General features: G+C 38.5%; 1 protein-coding gene across 1 annotated transcript; it reads left to right on the top strand.

Moving 5' to 3' along the window:
• On the top strand, positions 1 to 27041 carry IL7R (interleukin 7 receptor). The gene is made up of 8 exons (XM_032415391.1): positions 1 to 150; positions 4247 to 4385; positions 15651 to 15808; positions 20304 to 20461; positions 22509 to 22671; positions 23600 to 23693; positions 24601 to 24676; positions 25087 to 27041. The coding sequence occupies exons 1-8, from the start codon at positions 69 to 71 to the stop codon at positions 25588 to 25590; spliced, it is 1374 nt and encodes a 457-aa protein (XP_032271282.1). The 5' UTR covers positions 1 to 68; the 3' UTR covers positions 25591 to 27041.

Below are 27041 nucleotides of genomic sequence, written 5' to 3' on the forward strand. Positions count from 1 at the left end.
TCTCTCTCTCATTCATTCCTACACATAGGCTCACACACCTCCTCTCTCCTTTCTTTCTCTCTCTCAGAATGACAATTCTGGGTACAGCTTTTGGTATGGTTTTCTATTTACTTCAAGCCGTTTCTGGAGAAAGTGGCTATGCACAGAATGGTGAGTCATTTCTAACTTTTCTTTAGGATTTCAGATTATCTCTAGCATATGCTCAGGTTACTCAGATCCCTAACAGACCTGATCTGGACACTGGGTTGGAATGGAGTTGGAGAACTTGCCACATACTCAGTCATCTTGTAAGTTCTAACCACCAGGACAGGGCGTCTGGGGACAATACTGTGGGTGGTTTATAAAGTCTTAGAATTGTCAGAAAGGAATGCATTTGGCTCTCTAAATGTGGATCTTAAATGTCAGTCAATGCCTCTGCTCTTACAAAAAGAACACCCATATAGACACAATGGTTGTGCTTATTGGAGAATCTCCAAGGCAGTTTTACCTTGTTAAAAAATCAAGTTAAATTTGTTTTGCTTAGCTTTTTAGGAGGTTCCAAAAGCATGACTTTCATGATAAAATAATTTCCAGAAACAACAGCTTTGTCTGCACTCACCAATGCCATATCTCTAGCACCTAAAAGAGTGTCTAGAACTGAATTCAGTATTTGAATTGAGTATTTGAAAATTTCTTCAAAATACTTTAGTTTTGATAGATTTATGTGAGATTCTTAGGCAATAACTGAACAGCAGAAGATCTGAATGAGTTGTCTCATTAAAATATATTTAATTTTCTCCATATTGACAAATTTATCATCATATAATAACTCTCTTTGGGATCCTTGAAACACTTAGCACCTAGAAGCCGATGCTGCCTACTTAGTAAGTAAGTTGTAATTACAACAAAACTGTAGACAAAGGCAGAACAGCCTCAACAGGAGCCATCTGGGAATTTGGACCACCCATTTGTTCCTGATAATTAAGCCCTTTTACTTTAAGAGTTAAAAAGGATTTTCTTATCAAGGTTATCAAACACATCAGCTCAATGATTCAGCTTAGATATGTTAAGCCATGTATTTACTAAGGTTGGAAATCCCTAGAATATTTTCACTAAGGGAATTGTCAGAATGCTGACATTTTTCACAGCGTGACCATGTATGAATCACTTTGTGGGGATGATTATTATTCGAAAGTGTTGCCTTGTGTTTGCACAGATAGCTGGTTGGCAAGTAACACCTAATTCTTACTCTTCAGAGTACAATCTATTCCCTCTATTTCTCCCTGGTGGCCATACTTTTTTTTTTTTTCAAAGAAATAAGAATTCTAACTGAAAGCTGAGTTTTCACTTCAACTTTTTAAATTTCAGATTGATTTAGGAGATCTAACCAATCATCCACATTGATCACGTCAAAATACTTTTCAGTTTGGGGTGTATAATAATCAGCTGTTATTTGTTGAAAGATTAGTTCTTTGATAACTACAAGGATGAGCAAGAGAATAAAGGGATATTTTTTAAAAATCCAAGCCATTCATACTTTTAATCAACTAATTCTTTTCAATAGGAAGATTTCTAAACCACACGGCCTTGTCTATAATACATATTCTAAAAATTAAATTTTTATAGAAAGGTATGCTTATATAGTGAGCATTTAAAGAATAATGGGTTAACTCACTGTACAAAAGTTCTATGTAATTTCAAAGCCATAGTAATAATACCTTTGACATAGAATTCTTTTTCAAAGGAGCCTCACAGTTTTCACGTATATTTCAGAATTAGAATTCTCATTTTACCTTTTCATTACTTATTGTCAAAAAAAAAAAAAAGATAATAGTCATAGCTAACCCTTATTGGGTGCTTACTGTGTTCTAAGCTAAGTCTTTGCATATATTTTGTTCAATGATTCCTCAAAATAATGTGAATTTCCATGTTGAAACAATGAGGCATAGAGAGGTTGAGTAACCTGACAGGGACCACAGCTAAAAAGTAGAATAGCGAGAATTTAAACCCACATCTGTCCAGCTCTGGTGCTGGAGGTCTTAACCACTGTGTATATTACCCTTACCTAAGAATTTTTCAGCTTTAGATCAAGTATAATATTCTCTTTGTAAAATGCCTTGCAATTTTGCAAGTTGTCGAGGGGAACTTTTCTTGGTTACAAAGCAACTTTATTGGCTAAAGAGCCGATGAACTGCTTCTCAAAACATAGCCACTTTAATTGTGCTTTGTATCTTGTATGAAAATATACATCAGACTCACTCCACCAGACTGGATGGCTAAGGGCAGTGGGAGTGCTTTATTCTCCTGGTGCTCAGCATCTGCTAGACTGTGCTCTCTCTGGCTTATATTGTATGTCGAAGAATTTTGGAGACAAAGCTGATCCACAGAAGGCTGAATCCAAATAGTAATGTAGGTTCTGTCGTATAGGATTGGTGGAAGATTCAAAGAAGAGAAAATGTCAAGACAGAGTGAGGACTGCTGAGTAAGGGCAGGCTAAAGCCACCTAGAACCATTCCACTGAGAAAAGAGCCAGTTCTTAGGAGACAAGATCTTAGTCCTATAAGATTAGGAATGAACATGCTTTAAAATGTGAGCCCTAAATTGTGGGTTTCCCCCTCATTATTTAAAACTGTCATCAGGAAGAGGGCTCTACCCTGCTGAAATTACATAAGAAGTCTTTGCTAGTGGCAGAATTGTGCACCTAGTGGGTTCTAGGAATGGTCAGAAAGAGCAGTGCCCACAGCTCTTATCTTATCTCTTATCTAGATCTAGCTTTTCAAGATTTGTGGCTTTGACTGAACCAAACTGTCACTCAACTAGTCTGCTCACAACAAGCTTTACTAACTTTCCCACAGACCTACTTAGTTATTTAAGTAAAGAAGATGCTGTTTCTACATTTCATTGCCTTCAGGACACTCAACTGGGGTTTAATTTTAATACATTCTATATCCTATTTAAAACCCTAGGTGCTTCTAATTTCTAGTATTGATGGGTCAAGGTAATTTCTAGTATTGATGGACCTGGAAGCCATCACAGGCTAACACTTGACCACTCTGAGAATGACTTCAGTTACGCTGGATTTTCTCAGGTCCCAGTCCAGGTATATTTGCTGACAAATTATTTTCTATTAAATATTGTGAAATATATATACAATACGTCTATTTAATCTTAGGGGCCTCAACCCAGTTTAAGAAATGGATTACTAGCGGCGCCTGGGGGGCTCAGTCGTTAAGCGTCTGCCTTCGGCTCAGGTCATGATCCCTGGGTCCTGGGATCGAGCCCCAGGTCGGGCTCCCTGCTCAGTGGGAAGCCTGCTTCTCCCTCTCCCACTCCCCCTGCTTGTGTTCCCTCTCTCGCTGTGTCTCTCTCTGTCAAATAAATAAATAAAATCTTTAAAAAAAGAAAGAAAGAAATTGAATACTATCTGTGACAGATTGTACCTCCAAAAGAGGCTGAAAAAAAAATCAGATTCTCTACATTCTTCGAGAATTCTGATGTCTTTAAGATACAATTTCTATAGGTGAAGGATCTATACATGTAGAAGCAGTACCTATAGGATTCCTGTAGGATTCTTGCAAAGGTCCACTAGATCTGAGTCCTGGCAGATCTAATTTTTTCTAACCACATTTGCCTTAGCAGCTTAAGACAAATTGCTTTAAATAAATATTCACACAATGGAGATAATCAATTGTACTTTTAGTTGGGATGGCTATTTAGGCAAGAAAAAGCTATCCCTTAAAAAGTGAACTTCTGACTGTAAGATAGTTCTCATCTTCCTTCATTCAAAAAAGAAATACTTGGGAGGAAATAAATAAAGATTAGTGATAAAGTCAAAGGTTGGATTAGGTAGCTTTTGAATAATGGAGATAAAGTATCTCTTACTTGAAATATACCAATTAACAGAAGAAATTAACAGCGTAAAAAAGAGTGTGTTTAGTATTTTATTCTAGATCTCTAATGCACTAACCCAATGGAAGAAATATTTAGAAATATTTGGAAGTTATTTATTAATTGTGATGATTTTTTTTTCCCGTTAGAAAAATCTGTGCTCATTAGATATCGATTTGGTTTGGGTTTGGGGTCTTTTCGGTTTGGGTTTTGGTATTGGTTTTTCTGTCTTTTCCCTTGGGCTTTTCTTCTTTAGATAAACCTATAATCACTCTTTCATGTCTGCCCCAAAAGGCTTCTATTTCATTAATGTCACTCCAGATTTCAAAAGGATGCACTCATTTGCTTCATTAACAGCTGCAGGTTTGTTTTTCCCCAGGAGAGTTTGAAGATGCTGAGCTGGATGACTATTCATTCTCTTGCTATAGTCAGTTGGAAGTGGATGGAACCCAGCACTTGCTGACCTGTGCTTTTGATGACCCGGACGTCAACAGCACCAATCTGGAATTTGAAATATGGTGAGGAATAGTGGCTCCTATGGGTGCCTAGAAATCCTGCCTCTCCTTTCATGTGCTGCTCAGCAAAGGAGGGAGTATGAGGCCTAATTCTCAAGTACTAAAATCAAATAGATTCCAAAAACTTCCTGAAACTCCTTGTTCTTCACCGAAAGATTCCAGCAGAGATACTCTCATGGGTTCATCTGCAGGGCCTTGCTGCGACAGCAAGCTGATGGTATGGAACTTGGAGACCTCACAACCCTTCTGACTTCATGGCAGAATTTAAATCTTGCTTTCCTAGGACACACCTCCCCCAGATTTCTTTGTCCAACATGAGACAATCTAGTGCCTTGTTGCACTCTGGAGCACAGTTGCCTGGTTTCTAATCCCAATACTTCACAGACTTGGCTTTTTAACCTAAAGCAAGTTATGTAACTCATTTATGCCTCAGTTTCCTCACCTGTTAAATGAAATGTACTTACACATAAGGAGGTTTAGATGATTAAATAATTTAATACTTTAATTAGAAGACACATCCAGTATATAATAAGTAATGGGAAAGAAGCATTAAAATAACAAAGTCTATGAATACAGACCTAACTTCCACCCTCTTGACACAGTTTGACTTCACATGTTACCCTCAGTATCAATTTTCCAAAAATCTGCAGGAAGAACCTGGCTCTTAGTTTCATGAGGCCTCAGAGAAAAGGCAAAGGAAAAGAGAAAGTCTCTCTCTGGTTTGAAAGTTTGGTGAAGAGCTCAGAGAGCTTTCTTCTCCCTCCACAAACCATGTCTTGTTGCTGAGGGTTACTGTCTCTGATGACTTGAAAAAAATACTCCAACGTGAAATCCTAACTTAGGGCTATCTCCAAATTCATATCAGATGACCTAATTAGTTTCCTACTAAGAAAAGTGAGTCAAGATCCACCAGTTGTAAAAGAGGGCTTCTTAAACTCAGTAGACCCTGGGCCAAGCCCCTCTAATACATAGTCTAGACAAGACCTATATCGCATGCATTACGTTAAATTATAGGAGCTTTCCTGAATGTGCTCATGCAGTGCTTCCTGATGCAGTCATTGGAGAAAGATGGTCTTGGACTTGAATGCCATAGTGCATTCTCATTCTGCCTCTGTCAGTTCACTTCTCTAACACACTTTCCAGAAATAAAATGTCGGGAGAACAGGAACCTACGATGTCCAAAATCTATACTGCAACTAGACTACCCCAACACAGCCAAACAGCTCATTCAAACCACGCACTCATTTTTATGGACAGAACCCTCTCCAACAGAGGTTTGACTTTGGGTTTCCACCCAGCTATTTAGTGGACTGCAGTGCTCATATAGTTTCTCCTTGGGAGGCTGAGACGACCTTTCTGGCCACTTTCGCTCACACCACTTCCTTGCCCACTTGAACAAACTTGCCCACTTCCTTTTGCAAATCTCTTGATTTTTCCTGTCATATTGTAATCTATCTGCAACTTCCGTTGGGGATTTTCAATTGGATTTAGATATTTCAGTTGGAAAGGGATTGTCTTAAGACGTGTTTTGCAGTGTGAAACAATAAATATGAGGAGGTTTAGGTGCTCCTGGAGAGCAGCTGTTTTTGTGAAGGTATACCTCAAGGGGGATTTTCATGCAAATCCTAGGCCCAGCGGGGACATTGTTTCTCAAATCAAAGTCACCTACTGTGCTATAAATTTGCTGGCTAGGCTAGGTTGCTTTTGGCTAGGTTGCTTTCCCAATGAAACTAGCTTTATTGGAACTCTCTGTTCCTTTAATATGTTTATAAAGAAGAAATTGGAAATGACTGAAAAATGTGCTTTCTGATGAAGTCTTTACACAGGTCAGATTGTTGATAGAAACCAGGTGCTATTTCCCAGCTTACTAGGGGCATTTTCCTAGATGAGTTTACCACCTGTCTGATCTGGCCACCATTCTCCCAGGGTTAGAAACCAAATTACTTAGTGTTCAGTGAGAGGATCCACCTCTCAGGAATGGATTTGGATTAGCCAAAATCACAGGATTAGATTACCGGCATGCCAACTGATGATTTCACGTTGGTAGATACAAGTACTATAGATACCCAGATATTCATACTGGGCTCAGGACCTACGAGACTTGGTCTTGGGAAGAAGAGAAACACAGCAGGCCAGTAGGGTGCATATCAATATAAATCCACTCTTACTGGGAGATCTGAAAATTTTTTATTCCCAGAACATTAACCAGCTCTCAGGTACTGGAATGACAAAACAGAGGCACTGAAAATAGGCACCTACGTTGGACTCCCAGTAGCAACACTTAAGGAGTTCTGTGACCAAGGAGTTACTTAAACTCTCTAATCAAAACAACTACCTGGCATTGGGGTATTTGGTATATGGTCAGTAAATGGTACTTAATTCTCAGGGTAGACTAATTTTCATTAAAAATGTGATCAAAACATAGTTCAGTAAATACAAAGCAAAACAAAGGAAGTTTGTTTGTTGATTTTGAGATGAGAGTTATTTGGTTCAGATCTCAAAGTGCTTATTAATTTTTTAGGATTAGCTGCGAGCACTTAAACAGCTAGGTTATCTCTTTAAAAATCAGATTTGATAATAGCGGGCCCATACAGCAAAAATACCTGAACAGAAGTCCAGCTGCATCTGTGGGTGGACAATTAAATCTCAGACCTGAAGTTAGACCCACTTGCATAGACACCATAGGCACTTGAATTGGGAACCCTGCCTTTTAGGTATTTGTGTAAGTTCCAGAGTCAGCTCTCAGAAGGCAACTGATTTCCTTTGTTCCCACATTCTTGGGGGTACCACAGTCACTCCCATGTGCCACCTACAGATATCACTTCACATATGTCATTCTTGGTTTCATCATTTGCCACCCTTGTCACAGGCACACTGCCAAATCTACCTCATGTTCTAGAATTACCTAGCAATATCTGTCAGGTGATTAATTTAGTCCTTCTCCAGTAAACTATACTAACTTTCAAAGTTGTTCGATATTTTTGAGATAGATTCTGTCTTTCGAGGCCAAATGAGGAATAAAAGCTACAGTTTGTTTTTGTTTTTAATATTTCTGTGTAGATACCTGTCTGCCCCATCAGGAGAAATGCATTTATCAAGCTAAACCACACATGATTGCAGGAGATTTAGGAAGCTGGAGATAGGATAGAGAAGCAGGCACTATGGTCTCCCCAGCAGTCTCTCTCTGTTTTCAGAGCAAGAGGGTTTGTGTGAATGGTTTAGGGTTGATGTCCCCTGGGAAGGTCCTACAGGCCCAAATTTGTTAGCCTATAGGACCACTTGCGGTCAAAAGTACATTAAATAAAAAAAAAAAAGTACATTAAAAAACAAAACAAAAGCAGAAGTAAAGCCAGAAATCACTGAAGTAGTAATTTGTGAAAGTTTATTGTGCATGTACCAAAAAGTTTGCAAACCAGGAGTGCTTAAACTAAAATATGGAATGAGGCTTAGAGATATATTGTTATAAAGCAGCTTATGTAGTGTAAAAGCGATGAGTGTTCATTCTTTACTGTGATTGGCTATAATATTAGAATTTTCTTAACTGAAAGGAAATTGGTTAGTGGTTACCTCCTATCAATTTTGGCAAACGATTTAAGTTTTGCTTATGATTTTCAGAAGCATAAGCAAGAAGTCACCCAGGTTAAGTTAATCTTGCTTGTCTTGCAAAGTAAGCTAAAACATTTGCTTATATGACTATCTGATTTTGTCTGCCCAGGGATTTTTAAGTGTGGTCTCTGTGTTTAATTTTAACATTGGATACTTGCAGTGCTTTTTTTTCCCCCCCAAAATACCCTAAAATGACTCTATCCAATAGAAATACAGTGCAATCCACAAATGTGTGAGCCATATACGTAATTCTAAATTTTCTAGTAGCCACATTTAAAAAAAGAAAAAATAAATAGGTGAAATTAATTTAATTTAAATTAACATATTTAATATAATAACATATTTAATTTAATAATATATTTTATTTAACCTAATGTATCCAAAATATTATCATTTCAGCATATAACAATATAAACAAAAATATTAATGAGATATTTTATATTCTTTTTTGCATGCTGAGTCTTCAAAATCTCTTGTATATTTCATAGTTAGAGTACATCACAGTTTAGCCATATTTCAAGTGTTCAATAACCACATACTGGGTAATGGCTATCATGTTGGATCGTGTAGTTCTAGAATATTTCTAATCTTAGCAATACATATTTAGCAACCAAGTAAATTGTTTTAACTTAGTTAAGTTAATTGAAATGAATTGGATTGACTTGAGTTGAATACTCATGGGGAAGACACTAAGTTTCCTCCAATCTTCTGAGGCCAGGGTCATTGGTACAAAGCGAGGTTGTCTACTGTAGGCCACCGGTTTTCTTAGCTCCTGGCATGGCTTCCCCTCCATATAGGGTGGCTCCTGGAGTTCACACCCTTAAAAGGATGCCCAGGCTCACAAGCCAACCATATGGTGATCCTTTATATTTCATTGCTTATTAATCTCATTCTCCAAAAAGTGGGAATGAACCAAGAATACTATTTTAGGTTCTTCTTAAACTTCCAATAATACCAAGAACTTGCTATCTGTTAAGGATTTATAATTGAATATTCCACCACGCTTTACTTACAAATATATTCTAAACTCAATGACTGAACTAAAAGTCATTATCTTTCTAATTTCTCTACATCATATGTCTTACCTAAAATTCAGAAATAGGATACTACTCCAATTCTCCCCTTCTATCCTTATTCATCCAATTATGACATGTTGCCATCTTCAGAACTTTCCATGTGACACTCGTCCCAAGTTTGTCGCCTCGTATCCATCTGGCCTAACTTAAAAATTTACTTTTAATATTTACTCTATTCCGAGGGGGGAAACTTCAATGAGGGACACACTCTCTAGAAACTCCAACACACACACACACACACACACACACACACTTAAAGCCAAAACAACTGCATACTCTAAAATATAACAGTTAACAAAAAAACTATAATTGAGGGTGGGACAATTTTAAGGAAGGTCCCACAAATAGTAAATATAGTTAGACAATTAATAAACTTAAAATTTCTTTACCCATCTCTATCTTTGTCTGAATGTAGGGGAGTAACCAGTCACTCAAAGACCACAGCAGCCCAGAGCTGGGAGACTCTGCCCCTAAAGCTGAGGCATCCTCCTCAGATTTTAACCCCATGCCCACCTCACCTCAAGCCACAGACATGTTCTTTCTGCTCAGAGTTCAGGAACAATCCCAGAAAGGGCTCACTTGAGCACATGCCAAGAAAAGTATACCCACATCCAGTTTACCAAAGAAAACCAACATATTCTGGATTGTGGGTAGTAAAGGACCTTTTTAGAACATATTCCCTATGATCTTTTTAAAAATATCTGTTTAATGAGAAGTATTCTTTCCATGTAAACAAAACCTTTATTTTTCTGCCACAATTCCCACTTCAAATTTGAGCCAACTATACCACTTTTCAGGGCTATTTGGCTAGAAAAGCATGTAGGAAAAACAAATTGGTAATCATGTTTATCACAGGAGAGGGAAATTAAATTGATGGTTGAGGAAGGAAGAGAAATGAGTACTTTTATTTTTATTCTTCATTGTTTAATTATTTTTACAATGAGAATACATATTTTGCTTCCTTCTTTAATACAGAACATTTCTTTCACCCTAGAAGGATGCCTCCAGTCCCCTTCCAGCCACTCATCCCCTGTGAGCAATCCATCACCCTTGGTTTTGCCAGTTTCCAATAGGTCTTATAAATGGAATAACACACTGTTTACTCTTTTCTATATGAATTCTCTCACACAACAAAATGTTTTTAAGAATTATCCATGTTGATGTGTGTCTCAGAGCTCATCTTTTCAACTGCTGACTATTAATTCCACTGAATAAATATATCACAAGCTTTGAATCCTTTCTCCTCTTGATGGACACTGGAGTTTTTTCAAATTTGAGACTATATTTTTTGAAGTTGCTATTAGTTTTTTTTTTACAGATCTGTTTGTTAATACACACTTTCATTTCTCTGCAGTAAAAACCTCAGATGGAATTGCTGAATCATAGGGTACGTGTGTGTTTAGCTTTATAAGAAACATCCCAGCAGTTTTCCAAAGTGGTTATACCATTCTACTCTCCAACCAACAAAGTGTGAGAGCTACACACTCTCTGTCGTCTCTGACACTTGGCGTTGAAATAGTATCTCGTGATTTTCTCAAATAACAAATAATGTTGACCATCTTTTTGAGTAGTTGCTGGCCATTTGTATGTCTCGTGGCAGGTGTCTGTTAAAGCCTTTTGTCTTTTTTACGGAGTTATTCATCCTTTTATTGTTGATGGGTATGAATGCGTTTTATGTTTTATGATACAATTCCTTTGTCAGATATATGCATTACAACTGTTTCTGCCAGTGTGTAACTTGCCATTTCATTTCCTTAATGGTGTATTTTAATGAGGAAGAAGTTTTCATTTTGATCAAAGTCCAATATGTCTTTTTTTCTCTTTTATGTTTAATTTTTGCGTGTGTTATTACTATTTTTGTCTACTCCCAAAGTCAGAAAGATATTTTCATATGTTTTCTCCCGGATATTTTATAGTTTGAGCCTTTACATTTAGGTCTATAATTCATATCTAATTAATTTTTCATGAGATTAAGGTTCATATCTTCCATATATTTATTCAGTTGTTCCAGGACAGTTTGCTGAAAAGATTTTCTATTTCCCATCAAATTGATAAGGCACTTGTATTGAAAATCAGTTAAGCTTCTATGTGCAAGTCTATTTCTGAGCTCTATACTTTCTATTGATCAACTTATCTATTCTTTTTTTTAAGATTTTATTTATTTATTTTTGAGACAGAGAGACAGAGAGAGCGTGCACATGAGCAGGGGGGAGGGGCTGAGGGAGAGAGACAAGCAGACTCCCAGCTGAGCAGGGAGCCCAATTCGGGGCTCAATCCCAGGACTCTGGGATCATGACTGAGCAGAAGGCAGACACTGAACCAACTGAGCCATCCAGGTGCCCCAATTTATCTATTCTGGTGTCAGTGCTAAAATGGCCCCATTATCATAGCTCTATAGTAAATTTGAAATCAGCTGCTCTGACTCTTCCATATTTGCTCTACTTTTTCAATGTTGGTTTGACTATTCTGAGTTCTTCGTATTTCCACATAAATTTTAGAATCAGCTTGTTATTTTTCTTTTAAATCCCGTTGAGATTTTGATTAATGTTATATACGCCACATTGGGGGAATTTGCTATCTTCTCTCTACTAAATTTGCTAATACATGAATGTGCCTCTCCATTTATTTAGATCTCCTTTAATAGCTCTGAGGAATGTTTTATAATTTCCATTGCAAAGGCCTTGAACATTCTTTATTAATTTTATCTCTAAGCATTTTATGTTTATTATTATCATAAATGGGGCTGTTGTTTTTAAAATTTATTTTCTAATTGTTTGATACTAGCCTATAGAAATATAATTGTCTTTTATAATCTGACCTTGAAGAATTCACCCTACTAGTTCCTGTAATTGTGTTGGAGTATCTATATAATGTTGTCTGCAAAGAAAGGCTTTTTTTCTTCCTTTCCAAACTGGGTGTCTTTTTGTTTGTTTGTTCCTCTTGCCTTATGCACTGGCTAGAACCTCCAGTACTCTGATAAATAAAAATGGTGAAAGTGGATATTCCTGTTTTGTCCTTATCAAAGTGGAAAAATGTTCACAATTTCACCATTAAATATGATATTAACTGTAGACTCTGTAAATTTCCTTTATCAGGTTGAGGTAGTATTCTGTTAATCGTCTGCTGAGAGTTTTCATCATAAGTGGATGTTGAATTTTGTCATATGTCTATCTGCATTACTTGAGATAATCAGATTATTTATGCCTTTTGTTCTGATAATATGGTGAATTGTATGATTCATCTTTGATTGCTGAACCTACCTTGATTTCCTGGGATGTGTCCTACTTTCTCATAGTAGTAAATCAATGTGTTAATATTTTCTTGAGGAAATTTCAATATACATTCTAGGGAGACATTTATCTGTAAATTTCTTTTCTGTAATATTTTTGCCAGCTTTTGGTACCAGGGTTGAGCTAACTTCATAAAATAAGTTGGGTAGGGTCTATTTCTATTCTATTTTCCAGAGTAATTTGTGTAGAATTGGCATTATTTCTTATATATTTGATAGAATACACCAGCATAGAACTATCTGGCATAGAGTTTTCTTAGTAGGGAAGTTTGTTGATAATAAATGTAATTCCTCTGAAAGAAATAGAGCTATTTAGATATTCAATTTCTTCCTTATTTGTACTTTTAGGCAATATCTTTTTCTTAGTGACTGCTCTAACAGTTATAATATTCAACCTTATCATAGTTTACTTAGAGTTAATATTGTACTATTTCATATATAAAATATAAGAAACTTACAATACAATAATATAGTTCCACTTATCACGTCCTATCCTATGCACTATTGTTATATATTTTTACATCTACCATACATTATAAATACCACAATGTTATAATATTTGTTTTAAGCAATCATTTATCTTTAAATAATTTAAGAGAAAGAAATATATATTGTCTTTCACATTTACCAAAGTATAGCCTTTCTGGTATACCTAGTTGCCTCCTATAGGTCTGCAATTCCATATAGTATTATTGCCCTCTGGTCTAAAGAATAAAACAAATTATCTCAATTTTTATTTATCTGGAAATATCTTCACTTGGCCTTCATTATTAAAGAATATTTTGTGCATGTAAGAATTCAAGGTGGACATATTTTTTTTCTCTCTTTCAGAGTTTTAAAGATATTATTCCAGGGTCTTTGGTTCCTGTAGTTTCTGATCAGAAGTGATATTTTTCTCTAGATACTTCAAAATTTTCTATTTGTCTTTGTTTTTCAGCCATTTGACTGTGATGAGCCTAGGTATAGTTTTATTCGGATTGATCCTGCTTGGATTTGCTGAGTTTCTTAAACCTAAAAATAGACATTTTTGTTACATTTGGGAAATTTGGAGCCATTATTTTTTATCTATTTTTTTTCATCCAAGTACTTTATCTTTTCTTGTTCTGGAATTCTAATTACATATTTATTTATCCCCTTGATATCATCCTATATATCACTGAGCATTTGTGTTATTTCTGACTGAAAACTTGCTATTGCTCTATCTTCAAGTTCACTGATCCTTTCCTCTGCCATCTTCAATCTGCCATTAAGCCCATCCAATGCTCTCAGGGCATTTTTACAAATTTTAGATTTACTTGTCAGTTACAGTATTTTCATCTGGTTCTCTTTTACAGTTTCCACTTCTCCACTAACATTACACATCTATTCAATCATTATGACCATATTCTTTGTTTAGCCCTTGAACATATTTACAAAAGCTACTTTAAAATACTTTTCTGCTAATTCCAACATCTGGTCACTTTAGGGTGGCTGCTTTACATTGACTGCTTTTTGTCTTTTTTTTTTTTTTTTTAAAGATTTTATTTATTTATTTGACAGAGAGAAACACAGCGAGAGAAGGAACACAAGCAGGGGGAGTGTGAGAGGGAGAAGCAGGCTTCCCGCCGAGCAGGGAGCCCGATGCGGGGCTCGATCCCAGGACCCTGGGATCACCACCTGAGCCGAAGGCAGACGCTTAACGACTGAGCCACCCAGGCACCCCTGACTGCTTTTTGTCTTGACTATGGGTCTCATTTTTCCTTTTTTAGTCATTTGTAGTAGCTTTTGAATGTAGGAAGGCACTATTGGTAATAGGTTTTCTGGATTCAGTTAACTTCCTCTTCTGAATGTTAGTTTTAGCTCTGTTAGTTTGTTAACAGGACTGGATTAATCTTCAAATTCTCTTTTCTTTTGAGACAGCACCTAAAATCTCAGCTCAGTTCTTTCTAGAGCCATCTAGCTATTGTTAGCCCATGGTTTCCTTGGAGTCTCTTCCATACTTGACAATTAAAGGGACATATAATGATATGAGCAGAGTTTATATGCAGATCTGGTGACTTACATCTCCATAGCTTCCTCTTTTCTAGGCTTTTCCCCATAAAAATATCCAGCCATGCAAGCAGTCCTCTGACTTCTAAAGACAATAAAATTGTGGCTTCCCATTAGATTCTAGATGTCTATCACAGTGAGACCTGAGGAGTGTCATCAAACAAAGAAAAAGAAAAAAGCAGAAACAAAGATCTCATCCACCTTTTTTTAAAGGAGAAAGTTCCCTCTCATTTCTGCATATTTTTGGTTACTCTCTAAAGCTTTTAAATAGGATTTCCAAAAAATAGCTTGTCCGAGGTTTGTAATAATTATATATTAGAGGACTAGTATGATATAAGTTGTTCTGCTATTACTGGAACTCAAACTTATAATTTTTATTAAAAAAGTATAATGTGGAACTTTTAAAAAAAAGATTTTATTTACTTATTTGAGAGAGAGAGAGAGTGTGCACGAGTGGAGGGAGGGGTAGAGAGAGAGGGACAAGCAGACTCCATGCTGAGCAGGGAGCTCAATCCCAGGACCCTGGGATCATGATCTAAGCCAAAGGCAGACGCTTAACCGACTGAGCCCCCCAGGTGCCCCCATGAGGAGCTTTTGATGTTAGTTGTACAGTAGGTAACAATCTCTCTTCCTCATTTTCATGAAAGTCTGATCCTAATTGAGAAGAGGAAGTGACAGAAGTGACAGAGTTCAATTCCTAGAGCATAGCTATTGTCTGTTAAGGTAGGGACTATGGGAAGAAGGGTTGCTTTTAAAGTCTGTTGATGAGGTAAAAGTGGAGCACAGTCAAAATTACCTTTGAAAATCCCTAAATTACCCATTAAGTATTTATGGTTTTATGTATACAATCCTTTAGACTATTGTATCCTTTCCTTTAACTTTTTTTGGTCAATGTTTCTTTACAGGTTTTATTTTCTCAATTTATTTCTGCAGGACATCAAAAAGAGCAATTACCTTCTCATCTAAACAAAGTATTTGTTTTTCAATGATTGATTCTTAAAAAATAGGAATTTTCCATCTTTTTCATGAACATGCTTTGATGGTTCAGATTCAGTTGCATCTAATGCCTGAATATATCATCACTAGGTCTGATGGTAGCAAGAAGCCACATTATTTAATTCTCTCTCTCTCTCTTTCATAAGCACCTACCCATCTGCATACCTATGGACAGAGTTGAAGTCACACAACTAAAATGCACATGTAATGCTATTCTACTGTATACAGAAACTCCTACTTGATTTAAGATGGATTCCCTTTTTGTTCCTACAGTGGGGCCCTTTTGAATGTAAAATGCCTGACTTTTGATAAACTGCAAGAGATGTATTTCATTAAGACAAAGAAATTCTTACTCATTGGAGACAGCGAAATACATGTGAAGCTTGGAGGAAAGAACATAACTTCCAAGAAATTGAACATAGTCAAGATAGGTAAGAAGTTGTATATAGGGGTATGATTGCTATTTGGGGATATATGAAGACACTGATTCTCTCTGGACTTTGTGTTAAAAGGAGACAAATCATGAAAGCTATATTCAATAAAGAATAGCAAATTCCCTAATGGAAGGAATTTTTTAAAGAAATGAAAGTTGTGACGCATATGCCACTAATTCTTACTACAAGAGAATTCTGAGGGTCTTCAAACTCAGCTATGAAGGATAGTGACTGCAGAAAGAGTTCATCTGTGTGAAGTTTCACTGGATCTGGGCCTCTGCCATCCACCAATGTATGTCCTTTCCTTCCTCATCTTACCTTCTTTTGAATTCCTTGTAGTCTTCTTCCCACATACCCACCATATTCTGAGTGTGTTTTGTTAAATTATCAAGTTATTTTTAAAAGTAAATATGACTTCTGTATTAGAATTCTCCAGAGGAAACAGAACCAATAGGAGATATAGATAGATAGATAGACAGATGATAGATAGATGATAAATAGATAGATGATAGATAGATGGATAGATAATATGTAGATAGAGATATAGATATGAAAGAGATTTATTTTAAGGAATTGCTCATATGATTGTTGGGGCTGGCAAGTCTGAAATCTATAGGGAAAGCCAGAATGCTAGGAACTCAGGTAAGGTTGGATATTTCAGTCTTGAGTCCAAATCCCATAGGGTAAGGTCATGGTCTGGAACCTCAAGCAGGGTCTCTATATTGCAATCTTGAAGCAAAATTGCTTCTTTTCAGGAGATCTCAGTCTTTGTTTTATTTTTTTAAGTTTATTTATTTATTTATTTAAGTAATCTCTACACATAACATGGGTCTTGAACTCATGACCCAAGATCAAGAGTGGCATGCTCTTCTGAGTGAGCCAGCAAGGCACCCTCAGTCTTTGCTTTTAAAGCCTTCATCTGATTGCATGAGGAGCACCACATTATGGAGGGTAATCTGTTTTATTCAAAGTGTACTGAGTTAAATGTTAGTCAAGTCTTAAAAAAAAAAAAAATGATACTTTTGGACTAGTATTTGACCAAACAAGTGGGCGCCACAGCCTAGCCAAGCTGACACATGAAATTACTATTACATCTTCCTACGAGACTTATTATTGAGAAGTGAGGCATAGCCAATCTAATTTGGCTTAGGATATTCATATTACAATTTGCCAAAAAAGATATAATAATTATATTTCAAGTAAAATTATAATCTGAATCGGTAAACTCAACTACATGTTTCCTTTGGCTCTATATAATATCCATATACATAATAATATGAATTAGTAAATCCATTCAATTACCTGGTTATAAGTCTATATTAATTACAAATTCACCATTTGGTTACCAGGCAAGTAAATCAAAGTAATCAGAAAGATTGAGAATATAGACACAAGAAGTTTTTTTCCCATTACTTACAGATTATGACCCTGGGGTGAATAAAGTTCTTTTCAAAACCTCAGAATGTCTAAGCCAATTACAATGCATCAGTGCAATAGAATAATAACTACCCACATTTATTCTACCTATGGGTATTTATAGATGAAACAATATACACAGGGGGAAATTGGCCAAAGTAATTGAAGAGATGCATTCTTTTGCTGGTTTTAAATACTATGACTCACTCTCTCTCCTTATTCTCAACCCCTTCTTCAGCACTCAAAAACAAAATCAAAGGTAAGAGAGCAATACTCATTAGAGACAACAAGGAGGTGAGAAACTTTGAGTCTATCTTAGCTTTGCTTCACTAAATTGGTAAAATAGAGAGTAAAAGCAAAAGTTCTACCTGTGAATAATTATCCTGTAAAAAGGCAGAGATAGTGAAAAAGAGACAAGGCAGAGGGTTGTGCATGTTGTCCACATAGCAACATAGGCCACAACCTATGTGAGTACTATCTAAGAAAGTGGTAACAACAACAAGGTAATTCTGAGTATGGGACACAAGCAAGCTGGGTTTTGTCATTTGTAGACTAGGCTGTTATGGATAGATGGTTAGTGCACTGCACAAGAGCATGATATCTAAAGTTTACCACTGGAATTGGAAATATTTATTCACTTTTCCGAGAACAGGTACAGAGTGCAGAGATTCTCAGTCTTCTGACAGATCCTGGCATTTTAGAAAGTGAGCATGTGAATACTCAGGACTCCAGGTGGCACCCTGTCCATCTGAATTCCCAAATCATACCCAGTGCTCTCAGAGGCCCATTTTCTATACCCCAGCAGAAACAAACCTAACAAGCCACATCTGAGGGTCTACAGGAGAAAAGCAGTTGTGCTCACACCTGGTAGCATGGGCCCCTGTGAACTTGGAGTTATGAGCCTCGTGGGCTTTGGAAAGCACCCGTAAGCAAGCAGGATGAGAGTTAGTGGAGGCATGTCGCTCAGTAGTACCTTCTTCTGGTTCTTAAGGTGATATTTCATTGGCAGAACTGTCATTTAATTGAATTTAAACTGGAAGCCCCTGATTGAGCCCTAGACCAGAGTTCCCCTGCAACCACCTGGCCCTCACTTCTCCTTCTTTAGGTGTGGTCCCTCTGATAAGGCTAGAGGGGCAGCTTCCTCCCTTCCCATTTGCCTTGGTGGGATAAATCTATATTATTGTTCAGATTGTTTCCAGAATAAATTAACTTATAAAAATTTTGCTTGAGGAATGAGCAACTTTTTCTAATGTGCTCAAAGACACCCTTTGGGCCAGAGACAGACCTATTTGGAGGATACCTGGACAAGCCAGTGTGAGATAACGGAGCACAGAAACAAAAGCTAAAATAAAGAAGAGCGAGCCCCAGAATCAGACAGAATTGGATTTAAATACTATCAAACCATTTTATAGGAGCCTGAACTTAATTAACCTCTCTGAGACTCAGTTTCCTCATCAGTATAGCAGTAATTAGGGATTGTTGGTGGAAGCTTGTGTAAGTAAAGCACTTGGTGCTTAATAGGTATATAATCAATATCAGTCTGTTCTTCCCTTAATTCTTCCATTATTGGGAGTCCCTTGGGAGATGGGAATGAAGCAAGGAATTCAGTGTCAGAGGTTTCGTTGAGAATGTGAATCTTAATTATTCCCTTGAATGAAAAGTAGGAACTGGCTTGGCAGGTATAAAGGGTTGACAGGATTCTCTGTTGGTCTGTTTCTTTACACCCACCCGCCTTTCCCCTTGTTTCCCCAGAGCACCTTCCCTTTCTATAGTGCATCTAAGAGCAAAAAAGAATAAACTCCCTCTTTTATAAGACATCGAAGGGCAAAGGAGACACTTCCTCTTTTTCAGGATCTCTGGGGCAATGCAAGAAAACCTTAGGTGGTTACCACTATGAGCAAGTGACTACAATAAGTGAGCCAAATTCCACCACGTGAGTTCACTTTACTGGGTCAGCAAGTCGGCCTTAAAGCCCAAGTCAGATAGCTTAGAATCCAGCTCAGTCTATAGAGGAAGAGTTTGATGAACACATACTCTTCCATTAACAATAGGGTTAGCTTAGATTTTAGCCTATGTGCTGCCCATCTCTGTCTGGGATCAGCTATGCAAAAAAGTGGCTGTCCCATCTTTAGACAGCTAACTACCATCCCAGGCTTTGGTGATAGAGCAGCTAAGAACCCAAGACAGGAAAGCCCCTGGAAAATGGTGGGGAGGCCACATGACACACATGCTTTTCAAGGAATTTAGTATCTTTATCTGGGTTGGTTCTGCCTAGAATAAAACCTGTCTCCCTCCAATAGCATTTCATATATGGTGCGTGTGATCCTAAGAGGAATTTTGCATGGCAGGCAGACAGAAGGAAGAGACCGGAGAAGAATTTAGAGCTAATACAAACTAGACTGAAGTCACACTGGAAGTTATGAGCTTAGGGCCAGGATGCAGACCCTCAACTTCTACATAGCTGAGGTGAGGTACAAGGCTCCCAGCTTACAATCTGATTTTATTGGAATAATGAGGACTCCAAGTTTAAATACTCCTGTTTTGGGGCTAGTTAGTAGCAAGTTCTCTAGCATTCAAAAGGCAAAGAGAATATGTTTTGGTGTAGAATTAGCACTAGCTGCTATAACAAATAAGCCCTAAAACATATGATATCTCAAACACCAGAAGTTTATTTCTTGCTCACATAAGAGCCAAAATGGGTATTTCTAATCTGTGGGTGATGCTCCTCCAAGCAATATTCAGAGTTCCTCCATCCTGTGGTCCCACTGTCTTCAACATATGACTCCAAGTGGTGGAAAGGCAATAAGCAAAGGGCCATACATGTAAGGTTTCTGGGCCAGGATGGGAGGTGATGCACATCACTTCTACCCACATTGTGCTCAAGACAGCACCCAACTGCTGGGGAGGCTGAAAAGTGTAGTCAGGCTGTGAACCAGGAAGAAGAAGAAATGGTTTTCTGAACTGTTGCTCAGTTACTGACCCAGAAAAAGAATGTGATGTTCAGAATAGATGAACTTTAAAAAGTGTAATTATTTTCTTGACTGCCCTATAGACTGACCTCCTTTTTCCTTTCCAGTTAAACCTGAGGCTCCTTTTGACATAAGAGTCATCTATCGCGAGGGAGCAAATGACTTTCTGGTGACATTTAACACATCTCACTCACAAAAGAAGTATGTGAAAGAATTAATGCATGAGGTAGCCTATCGCCAGGAAAAAAATGAAAATGACTGGATGGTATGTAGATTAACTACATTTATCTCTTATGACATTCATAAAGATGTATATATAAATATACTTAATAAGTAAATTTACATAAAATACACAAAATTATAAAATACATAAAACTATAAAATAAAAACTTCTTAATGTTATAAATTTTATGGTCCCAGAGGTACATTTACCTGGGGAGGGCCCCTAGCAATTTTGTGTTCAAAATATACTTTTTCCTGAAAGGAGCTCCCCAAAGTATAAAAGCTTCAGGTTTCACAAAACCTAGATCTTCTCTGGGCCATCCCATTCTAGCTCTAATTTTTTTTTCTTGCTCTATTTTTTGTTTTTATAATGTTTCTAAATTATGCAGTTGATTAGCAACATAGATTAAGACCAAATCAATCCTCTTTATTTGGGGAGGGGTCTCAAAAAGTATACAACTCTCACTGGCAAATCAGGCGAAAACCATCACCAACTCATAGCCACAGTTTAGTTCACAGGAGTTATGGAAGCAGCCTGAAGGAAGGAGGGCAGTGGAATATTTTTCTTCATTTTTTTTTTAAGCCTGAGTTCTTCATCCTCAAAGTAAAAAACTTCATTTGTATCATAATCTGGTGGATTATTTAGACTCCATGAGTCACTGTCGTTGGAATGGTCTGCTGTCCCTGAAATCTGTCTTGGGGAAAAGATGAGAGAAAAGTAGAGAGTCCCAGATTTTCAGGTTCCTCTGAACCTACTGGCTTAACTTCTGTCCTTTTCGTATCACATGAGCAAAAACCAGATGATGGCTTCTCTTTCTCAAGGGTGAAAAGAGTATCTACTTATCCATACTGTTCCCTTTTCTCAGGCAAAGATGAGCCTTCTTTGTCCGCAGCATGCTGCTGTACGGTACTTATATTAAGTGTAATGTCTGCCCTAAACAGCCTTCTCCCTCCTTCTATGCACCCACCACACAGACTAGACTACCTTGAGCCTGCCCTTTTGAGTCTTCATCTGAAAATTACACCAATGGAAAAACACCTATAGTGGAGAAAGGAAGGATGTTGAATAAATGATATTAGGACAGTCAGTTCGCTGCTTGCAGAAAAAATTAAGTTAAATGCCTAACTTGCTCCATATTAAAAAATAAAATAAAAAGATGATTTAAGGAAATTATGTAAAAGTGAAACTCTAAACAAGGCAGAAAAAATATAGGTAAATGTTTATATAATCTTGAGATGAAGAAGAATATTCTAAGCATAAAAGCAGTAAAAAAAAGCAAAAGATGGATACATGTGACTACATAAAAATAAAGGCTTATAAATGTCAGCACACACAATAATCAAAGTCATAAGGCTAATTAGAAATTAGGATTAAATTGTCACACATACAACTGACAGATGATTAATATCCGGCATATTTAAAGAGGTCTTATAAATCATTAAGAAAAGGACAAATGTAACAACAGAAAAATTAGCAAGAAACTTGGAAATGTCTCATAAATTAGAAATACATAAATTCAATAAATATATGAAAACTAATAATTGAATAAGTATAAATATAACATAATAAAAAGTATAAATGTAAATAGCAATGGAATATTAACTTTTTACCGATCAAATTGAAAGATGCTTTTTTCTTCTTAAGGGTGATACACATTTTTGAAGATACTGTTGTCTCTGTATTGCTATTTGCAATGTAGGATGGTATCTTTCTAGAGAGAAATTATTCCTGCTCACTAACCTTACCATTCTCTTTTATTTCCATTTGGAATGTGAAAGGGGAGAAGGAGAAAAAGAAAAAAAAAAAGAAATTGAAGTGTGGAAAGGAAGGTGGGAGCCTGGGAGTGATTTATATCCTCCTGGAGTGGGAGAGCCCAGCTCACCTGAACAAAGACCCATGGTACTGTTGCCCTCCTTGACCACTGGTAGCATCATTTATGAGCTTACACATGGTCCTCCCCGTGTCATAGCTCCTTTTCCTAATGAGAGTACCCATGTGACTAAAGGCACTCAACTTGAAATGATTCAGGGGATCTGGGCAGCACTTCTTTTTCAATCCTAAAAATGTAATGGCATGTTTTGCTCTTTAGCGTGTGAACTTATCCAGTACAAAGCTGACCCTCCTACAGAGAAAGCTACAACCTGATGCAATGTATGAGATTAAAGTCCGGTCCATCCCTAATGCCAACTATTTTCAAGGCTTCTGGAGTGAATGGAGTCCAACTTTCCACTTCAGAACTCCAGAGATCACAGGTGGGAAGTGACCGAAGAGTCTTGTGCCCTGCATAGTGCTATGCCTGTCAAAGTGTGTGAGCAAGAGTGAGAGCCAGAGAGGGGAAATGAACCCACAAGTTAGGACTCCCGGAGGGCATTCTTTCACTGTCTTTAGAGAATGACCTGCCATCTTTGCCCCTTTGGGGAAGAACAAGGAAGTGGTGGGAGCGGGGCCCTTAGTCGTTGATTAAATGACTCTACTGGTACCATCAATGACTCTATTAACCCAGGTGCCCTTGGGAATTGCTACTAATTCTGAACAAAATGCCTACCTACTACCTCCACTTTATCAATTTAGATTGGAATCCCAATGGCTGGTCTCTGTAAAGGCCCTCTAGGGAACACCTTTGGTGATGGAAGATGGGCAAGCAAGTGCTGCTCTTCCATGTCCCCTTTTTCAGAATAACAAAGATATCCAGGTGGTCTAGGAAGAGAGAATTGCCAGAAAAAACAAAGAACATGGCTCAGGCAGGCCCCTGAGGAACCAAAACACTGCACACATACCTTCTCTTTGAGGTATGAGGGGAACCGTTCTGCCATCCCAGCCTCCCATTCTCAGACGGGAAATTGCCGAGCCTGCAATGTAGAGCATCCACCTCATCATTCTCCTACTGGGCTTCCTTCTCTTGATGGTGGGAGTTGAGGAGAGATTGCTGCCAGCCATAAATGCCTGGTCACTTTTATATTTCAAGTGACAGATGTTCTAGACCTGGTCACCCAATTCAGTGCCACTTACTGAAGCCAAAATCCCTAGTGCATAAAGCTAGTGTATCATCCTATTCACTGGAGAGCGACTTTGAAGAAATAATAAATGGTCCTAAGTTACTAAATAAATTCAAAGTACCCTGAAAGCCTCCCCCACTGCATGGTTAATGATTGCTAACCAAGATCTATCCTTACATTCCAGGGAGGATGGATCCTGTTTTACTAACTATTAGCATTCTGAGTTTCTTCTCTGTGGCTCTGATGGTCATCTTGGCCTGTGCGTTATGGAAAAAAAGGTGAACTTTAACTAATCAAGAGGATGGTTACATGGAGCCCCAGACAGTTGGAGCTCTAACCCTATTTACTGATGAGAAAACTACAAAGGGGAATAAGGCATTTCAGGGATTACAGTGCCCACATTCCTCCCTAGCCTGGGGAACTGGTGAATTTCAACAGTTAATTTCATAAAGGGTTGAAAATATGTAAATTAGACATAGGGCAAACCCTCCTCCCCAACTTTTTCTCCTAAAGAAATAGGAACTATGCCTCCAAAATGTCTGGGCGGCTGGGGGTACCCAGGGAAAATGCAGAATGTATTTGAAGGCTTGAATTTCAACACATGACTTCATGGGACTTTTACATTCTACCCCATGACAGAGCCATGTTTGCTTCATTATAAAAATGATCCTTTTGACACGTACCTTCAAGTTATTAATATTCTAGGAAGACTCCCATAGCACAGTGCCACATATTCTCGTGAGACTCCAACTTGAAAAGAACATCCTAAAGCAATTTCCCTGGGTGACTTAGATAATATTCTTCATCTCCACCAGAATAAGAGCAGAGGAGTTGCTGCCAGTAGAGAGGAGGAATAAGATGACAACACCTATATTAGGAGTAGATGAACAGGGTGAATGTTGGTTCCATAGCTACACCATTGCCAAACCCTCACTGTTCCTCTTCCCCAGGGCTCCCTCCCAGAGGTGTTCACGGAGATCACTGACAATAACCCCTCTGTGAATCGATAGGACACTGGGGCCCAGGGAAAGCAAGTCACTTGTCCAAGCTCACCCACCTATAGTTGTGGCAGAGCCAAGACTACAAACCTGCTCTTCTGATTTCTGGCTCAGAATGAGTGGAAAGACCTACTGTGCATGCTCCCTCACCATTCATTTCCTCTCTGTCAATGTCCTCTTATTTCAGAATTAAACCTATTGTGTGGCCCAGCCTCCCCGATCATAAGAAGACTCTGGAACAACTGTGCAAGAAACCCAAAAAGGTGAGTGCTTCTGGTGCTTCTACCACAATGTTGGAGGCATCCCAGTATCCAAGAATGATATTGCAGGATAGGAAAGAGTTCAACCATAAGTTTTGGTCTTTTGTGCACCCCATGACTAGGGTCCCTCATGAGATCCGGGCTGTACCTCCCTAGAGGTAGGAAACTAAAATGAGATACAAGTCTCAGAAGTCTCCTGGGCTTCCCCAGGGTGGGAGGGCATAGCCAGTCGCTTCAGACTCTGATGTGTCAGAGTGTCTCCAGAAGCAGAGTTAACTAGAACATGTGGGTAATTTTCTGACATTCTCTGGTAGACCCCTGTCAGAAAGTTCTTTACATCCTCCCATGAACTGAACCTTTGCTCGTGTGTCCCTTTGGAGCACTCTAAATGCCTTTTCTCTTTTCTGGTGCAGAATTTGAATGTGAGTTTCAATCCTGAAAGCTTCCTGGACTGCCAGATTCATAAGGTGGATGGCATTCAAGCTAGAGATGAAGCAGAAAGCTTTCTGCAAGACACTTCTCCTTCACAACTAGACGAGTCTGAGAAGCAGAGGCTTGGAGGGGGTATGCAGGGCCCCATCTGGCCATCGGAGCATGCAGCCATCACCCCAAAAGCTTTCAGAGGAGATTCACCCTTCGGATGCCTGGCTGGGGGCATCAGTATGTGTGAGGCCCTTGTGCAACCCTCTTCCAGGTCCCCAGACTGCAGGGAAGGCGGCAAGAATGGGCCTCATGTGTACCAGGGCCTGCTGCTTGGCCCTGGAACTACAAATAGCACCGTGCCCACTCCATCTACTTTCCAGTCAGGAATCCTGACACTGAACCCAACTGCCCAGGGACAGCCCATGCTCACTTCCTTGGGATCAAGTCAGGAAGAAGCATATGTCACTATGTCCAGCTTCTACCAAAACCAGTGAATTGTCAGAAACACAGGACTGGAACCATGATGACCAACAAAGATGACTAAGCTCCTACTTACTTCCCCTTGCAGCACAAAGAAGAAAAAATTAATGCCAGCCCTCCATATAATCTACAGGATTCAGAAACATAGCTTGGACCACTCCTCCCCACTCCAGGGCATTTGGCTTGAGGCAGGAGCACTCTGCTTCAGGCAACCCAAATTAGTCCATTATTTCAGAAAGAAAAAGAAGCAGGAAAGAATTAAAGAAAAGGTAGAGAAGAGGAGGGAGGGGGATGGAAGGCAGGAAGAGGGCAAGGGAAGACAGAGGGAAAGGAGAACAGCGCTGATCGCTACCATTACTAGGACTCACCGTGTATCCTGTGCTCTACACAGCTTGTCTCCCTGCATCTTCATGGTAATCCCGGGCACTGGGGCAATTGTTATTATTATTATTATTAGTCTCTTTTCTAATAGATGATGAAACTGAGGCTTGGGGGCGTTAAGTAACCTGTCCACTTTGTCCCCACTCAGCGTGGAGTTTGATGGCTGGAGTCTAACTGTGGTTTCCCCCGCCAAGCCATGTGCCTTCCCCTTGACTAGAGGCTATCCCATTCACAAGTGCCAAACCTCACTAATAACGAATGGGTGACTATAAAATTTATTGTCCAAATTGGGTCACTTTTGAAAGTGAAAGGGGAAGTTATAAATACTCATTCCAGGACAAGCAGCATAAGCCAGGAGTTTCCTAGACACATAGGGACATGGCCACCAAAACGAGAAAAGGCTAAGAGAAAGAAAGGGTCATATAGTATGTGAACTACCATGACCAGCCATGTCTACGAAAACTGAAGAAGGCAAGAAAAAACCACGAATTCTATTTGATTTTGTTTTTTCTGAAAAAGGAGAAGCCCAGAATTTCTATTGTTAGTTATCAAGGCCATGAGTCTCTTGCTACCACCACTCAGCTGCATCCACCGATAATAGAAGAATCTGTTGCCAGCTCTGGACACAGGGGCATTTGAGCAATAAGCCAGGAATAACTTTATATCTGTGTAGAGACTGCCCCAACCCAAATGTGTCTACAGACTGTCCTGAGTTTTATGGCCTTGTATCTTGCCACAAGCTTCAGGGAGAACTATAAGCATATGCAGTGAATGAGCCCGACTTGGCCCTGTTCTTGAAGATAAAGAAGATCTGACATGTGTCCTCTTGTATTTCTTGGTCTAGATGAATTTCTAGTGACTATCTCAAACCAAGTCAAGGCAGCTGAGAAATTGCAACCCAGGGGAGAACAGCAGAGGCCTCTCCCACAGGCCTCCAGCCCTTGGGTACATGCAGAACCACACAGGGCAGCTGAGGCACAGGAAATCATGAAGGGCATAGATTCAGGGTTTGGCTTGGTTTTGTTCAGGGCTTTGTTGCTGTTGTTGTTGTTGACATTTTGTATCTTTTTGTTCTGTTTTTAGT

Source organism: Phoca vitulina, unplaced genomic scaffold (assembly GCF_004348235.1).
Source record: "Phoca vitulina isolate PV1807 unplaced genomic scaffold, GSC_HSeal_1.0 scaffold17, whole genome shotgun sequence".
In the NCBI taxonomy this organism is placed as follows: Eukaryota; Metazoa; Chordata; class Mammalia; order Carnivora; family Phocidae; genus Phoca; species Phoca vitulina.

Excerpts from the sequence above, each read along its gene's own strand:
- IL7R (XM_032415391.1), top strand. The coding sequence starts at position 69 with ATGACAATTCTGGGTACAGCTTTTGGTATGGTTTTCTATTTACTTCAA. Across the intron at positions 4,386-15,650 it reads AATCTGGAATTTGAAATATG|TGGGGCCCTTTTGAATGTAA; the intron begins GTGAGGAATAGT and ends TTGTTCCTACAG. Across the intron at positions 23,694-24,600 it reads TGTGCGTTATGGAAAAAAAG|AATTAAACCTATTGTGTGGC; the intron begins GTGAACTTTAAC and ends CTCTTATTTCAG.